At 41.5% G+C, this 5548-nt stretch overlaps 1 protein-coding gene across 1 annotated transcript; it reads left to right on the plus strand.

Annotated features, from left to right (window-relative positions):
- Positions 1 to 3171: 3171 nt before the first annotated feature.
- ndufb2 (NADH:ubiquinone oxidoreductase subunit B2) lies at positions 3172 to 5341 on the plus strand. The gene is made up of 4 exons (XM_071527078.1): positions 3172 to 3363; positions 3562 to 3706; positions 4069 to 4144; positions 5227 to 5341. Exons 1-3 carry the CDS (start codon positions 3278 to 3280, stop codon positions 4141 to 4143), a joined length of 306 nt encoding a protein of 101 aa, XP_071383179.1. The 5' UTR covers positions 3172 to 3277; the 3' UTR covers position 4144; positions 5227 to 5341.
- Positions 5342 to 5548: the final 207 nt, after the last annotated feature.

The raw sequence follows: 5548 nt of genomic DNA on the forward strand, positions 1-5548 counted from the left end.
TTTAATAACAAATCGTGCAGCAGACTGTGAAATGCATACACAATGTGCTGTTTTTGATGACGTTATGCTCATGTTATCCTCACTGTTTTGTGAAAATTAAGTCAGCGTTTCGAATGTTCTCACCAGGAAATTTTGTTTGTTAGTTAATTTCCCTCCTGTGTTTCATCCTTTTCCTCTCACGGTGGAAAATCCTAGGACAATCTTTGCCTGTTAATGAACTAGTTTACTGGGAGGCAGTACAGTAAACTTACCACAGTGCATATAGGCCTATAAATCACATAGGTCTATATATATTACACTTAATCACTACAAAGCTTCTTACTGGTATTAAACGTATATACAGTTATAAATGTATATATAGCATACTGTCTTACATTTGATTGGATCACTCATTTTAGTTCAGATCTATAAATAGACATAAAGGGACAATACACCCAAAATACACCTGACTTCTCCCTGGCTTCCTTAAAGTAGACACTGAAGACCAAGAAGTTGAATGTAGGCCAGTCGTGACAGTGTGGTAGTTTATGCTTAGTACATCATTACCCTGAACATAAAGTAGGCCTATCATGGGGTGTTGAGCTCATAATGAGCCTAAAATAAAAAAGTAAAATGTTGTGTTAGGCTAAATATCCCTTTAATTCACCCGGAGCCCACTGGCATGGCTGAAAATGAGCACCTAAATCCGCTACCCAACGCGGTAGGAGGCAACTAAGCTGTTATGTAACCCCTTACACAAGAGCAGTGTTTTTCTTTATTGAACTGACGCTCGGGAGGGATAGCCTATGAAACATTGACCAGCGAGATTAAACACGGACAAAGAAAACGGAGAGCACGGGCTACAAAACACGGGGAAATATTCCGCACATCATTATTGAACTATGTTCCTGTGGCTGAATTGTGAACAGTCCGGTTTTGGCTTGGAGTCAAAATGAAAGCATGCAAACTACACTGATTTAATGGATGTAGTCTATTCGAGGATAAATCCACCTTAACTCAGGTTACCCATCTTTTAGGCTGACACGAATCTGAATGAAATGAAATCACAGTACATCATAGTATAGGCTCTTTTAAGGGGAAAAAAAACCCTAAATCAATGCTTGTTTGAAAATGTCATTGATTTTTCTCTGTAGAATGGTCGTTTTTTTTAACTGATGGTCGTAGTTTACCCACCTTTTTGATTTATTTACTAATATATCACTGGACATGATTTCACAGACAGTTGACATTGAAAAAACAATTCTAGCTATTTTCGTGACAGTTTTATTGTTCCGTGGTAAATCGATTACTGTCATATCTGTCTATAAATATGTCTGTAGAAATCCCTTTGACATCATATGTTGAGATAGGCTGGCTGCTGCCTGTTCACATCACCGTTTCCATTTATTGACCCTCCCCCACTCTCACACACTGATCAGTCTGAACCGCAGCCCCTCGCGCATGCGCACTGAGACGGCTCCGCTACACTGCTGCTGTCCGACAGGTTTGTTTGAAATAACTTGGACGGAGATTAGATTTGGGGCGACCGAGCCGTTCCCGTTCACGTCAACGGCAATGATCGTAAACGGTTGTGGAAATCAGAGGATGCAGCGAAAAGGTCACTGTCATTTTCCCGGAGAGGATACATGATCCATGGCCACTTGTGACACTGCCAGTCGTTTTTTTGTTGCCTAGCGCGTCTTGGGCTGAAGATGATCCGTCTGTATTTAGGTCTTGGTCGAAATTGTGGGGCAAAGGTGGTGGGAGATGAATATTTGTCGTTCTTCACTATGGACATCGTCCTAAGCCAATTGATGCATGAATTAGTCATTTTTTTGAGAAATGGTTGGCTTCTGATGACATCATGTAGATAGTATTTGTGGGCGGGTTCTGAGCTGTGAGGGGAGAGGGGCGCAACCGGAGATCTACGGAGCCCAGACGCCATTAGATAACATTGTGATACAGTAGTGTGTGTGTCATTTTAAAATGACGCATCCCGCTGGATAATAGCTAGGTTGGCGGACAGGAGAGATTATTTTCTGATCACTGTAAAGGATTAGGACCGCTTGCGTTGCGCGAAAACGTGACATCTTTACGCTAGACGAAATTGTTAAAGCGTTGCCGACTGGGAACAAGATGGCGTCGAGGGTTTGCCGTTCGTGCACGGAGCGAGCAGTCATGGGCGGCGGCGCCGTGCGCGTTCTCGGCTGAATATCTTTTCCGCTCATTTCCTGTTAAGATATACAGAGAATGTAACGTTCATATTTAATTCGCAACCACAGCAGCCTGAGAGGTGACTTGTACATTCATGATTTTGCATTTATGTGTTTTTACAGCTGTCGGGCCCTGCTGCCCGGCTACAAGACATTTTTACCATGGAAAATTTCAACGAACTCTCTGAACCCAGTAAATTCTTCAGTGCCCACGAAGTAAACCCGAGCCATTTCACTTGTCTTTGAGATATGAAGCACTGATTGTCAATCTGTATCCGTCCCAGTTGCATAAGCACTTAATTTCCCTCTGCTACATTTCACTGCGATGTTACACAGCTTAACTCGTCAAGGGGATGAACATTTCATGTAGCACACAATGAAGTCAACACACTGTCCCAAGTTCCTCTCGCACGAACCGATTGTTTAGCCTTTAACCCCATCTAGTGGGACAATCAGGTAATTCACATGGCGTTATATAAACTATGCCCAGTGAGAGACCTTTCCAGCCCCATGTGTATACATTTACACGAGCCAATGATATGAAAATACAGTAATGACATTAACTATCTCGTGTGAAATATAAATCAGTCTTTTGACCGAGCAGTAGACGGGTGGCTAAAGAAGGTTCACTCAGCCTCAGAGGTGCCATAGTGTTCCATAGAAAGGAACAGGGTTCTTTGACACAACTTTAGTGATGAGGCTAAATGTGTGGGCCTCTTTAAAACGAAATCTAGTGTGTAATCTGAAGCAGCTACCATTGGTTATATTTTAGTTTTAATTTGTCAGGGGTAACCGAAGAAAGTCCTCAGTTCTGACAACCAACAGGAAAATTCAGTCCAAGCAGTTCCATAAACTGACCAGAAGGGGGCATAGTTTCTCACAAATGTAGTTTCTATGCCGTCCATCGCAACCAATCAGCACAGAGGAATACCGACGGTCATCACTGATTGTCCAATCACAGCTGTCGTTGTTGGGATGTCGTTTATTGACAAGGGGAAGGTGACATCTCGACGGCCAGAGCGTTATTTCTTACAATAACAACGTCTATAAGAAGATTATAACGTTAGTTAGCCAAATAAGCAGCCATGTCTTCTTTAGGGAGGACGCTGGGAGTCCTTCGAGCTGGGACACAGCTTGTAAGACGGGGTCCTCAGAGGATAATGACTAGAAAGTGAGTAGTGTGAAGCCAGCGAGCCTAAGTTAGCATCTAAGCTAGCTGTCTTAGCTCTTAAGTTTAAATATAACTTACAGCTGCAAGTTCATACATCTTAGACTGTCACATGTGAATGAATTTCACCTTTGTTAGTATGTATTCCATTATGTTCTAATCCTGACTCAAATGTTTTTTTTGTAATGTTTTTTATATCAGGGCTGGTGGTGGGCCGCACATTGAGCCACAGTACAGGCAATACCCCCAACTAACGAAGAGTCAGAAGTTTCAGTCAGAGCTTCTTAGTGGTGCCATGTGGTTTTGGATCCTTTGGCACTGCTGGCATGATCCCGACGCAGTGCTGGTAAGTGGACCTGCAAATGAACAGATATTACTCTCATAGTCAGTTCCAGCTCCATGTACACTTGGCTAAAATGCAGGTAGATGTATGAAGAATGAGTGTAAATATACCTATTTATACCCTTTATTTTACTTTGACTTGCTTACCCTATAAAAATCTATCCTATTCTGCCTATACTGGTAGTTTAATATCTGGTAAAACGTGTCACTATACCTGCAAAAATCAGATCTTACACTGGTGATTGAATATGTCTTGTTGGCCAGACTTGACAGAAGCATGATTCATGTATATGACCTGGGATTTTAATTCCAGGTGTAAATGGGGACATTGCTGTATGGTAACATCCTCACGTTTTTCTTTTCCAGGGTCACTTCCCATGGCCTAATGCCTCCGAATGGACAGATGAGGAGCTCGGGATCCCACCAGATGATGAGGAATGAGGTAACATATGCAACGTGCTCCACTCAAATAAATACTGGTACATCCTCCATTACCAATACATATTGTAAATAGATGTCTTACCAGTATGCACAGAGGTCTGATAGACTACAGTGATGTAGTCTATCAGTAAATTCTGGCAATCACAAAAGCCATTTTATTTGTTCTGACAGAATAGAGCAATTTGAGTCTTATGCAACATAAAGACAATTTACCACTACAGTTTTAATTAAATCACCATATACCATTTATGAATAGCTCAGTATATGGACCAACTCACTTGCATCAAAAGCTTTTTAAATTTCAAAAGCTTTTTAAATTCCTTGTTGCACAGTAAACCCGGGGCCTCCGTTACATCTGGCATTGACATGTGTCTCTTATGCTGATTGCGTCTAGTTATGATTTACCTAACATGAGTCTCTGGTATGCACTCTGAAATTGGATTCATGTTGAAAATGAAGGTTTGCCTCGCACATCACTTTCCCTTTTTAATATTTCTATCCATCTGAGGAATTAACCCTCCAGTTCCATAGCTGCTATATGTGGATTGGAATTGTGTTGCATTTACACTTTGTTGTTAATGTGGCCAAAAACTCTATCACCTCCAGAGGTGGTGTGGGCAATCAAATCTTCTGTGTGTCTTGTATGCGTTTACCCCTACAATTCGATAACCTGGGACACACATTAATGTCAGGTGTAAAGGGCTTCTGAACTGCTGAATGGGCAATTTCACCTGTGCAGTTTAGCCTTCCCATTGGCCTGTTGTTGTTGCACTAGTGAGGTCAGAATTGATTGGGTGTAATGTTGTGAACTAGGTGCAAGCCTCACTGTAGGTATGAGGTAGCAGAAAAGTATGTTTCCGATCAGTGGTGAGTGGGCGGTTCTGGGATGTCATGATGTTGTGGTCCCAATTCAACCAAACCTCTGATAGAGGGAGCCCTCTTACGTACCTGCTCTGCAGCATCCTGCCAGGTTTCTACATGAGTGCACACCCAAAATGGCAAGGGGGTTGTTGAAGGTTTAAGATTGTGTGTATTGGTAAATGTATCTGTTGTTGTAAACATCATTATCTGTTTTCTTTGTAGATCATCCCGTTGTGAGTGTGTCAGGCCACTGGGCAAGTTTTCCTGGAAGTCATCAGAACGAGCTGAATGGCATTGTTGTACATAGAGTAATAAAATTATCTTACAAATAACTAAATTGTCTTAATTTTATGTGTAAATGTTGCAGTATATGGTATAAATATTAGTGCCTGTCCTAAAACTTACCACACAACATATAAATATTAACTGTAAAAGGTGGAGCTATTATAAAAAGGAGGGCTATTATGGGGCTAAATTAGTCAGCAGTTAGATTGGGCTCCACAGAAAAGACAAGTAGATTATTTCATTAGTTTTATTTACAGGC

Source organism: Centroberyx affinis, unplaced genomic scaffold (assembly GCF_046629955.1).
Source record: "Centroberyx affinis isolate AG114_WGS23_722 - 3 ecotype Tasmania unplaced genomic scaffold, CSIRO-AGI_Caff_v1 ptg001486l_1, whole genome shotgun sequence".
In the NCBI taxonomy this organism is placed as follows: domain Eukaryota; kingdom Metazoa; phylum Chordata; class Actinopteri; order Beryciformes; family Berycidae; genus Centroberyx; species Centroberyx affinis.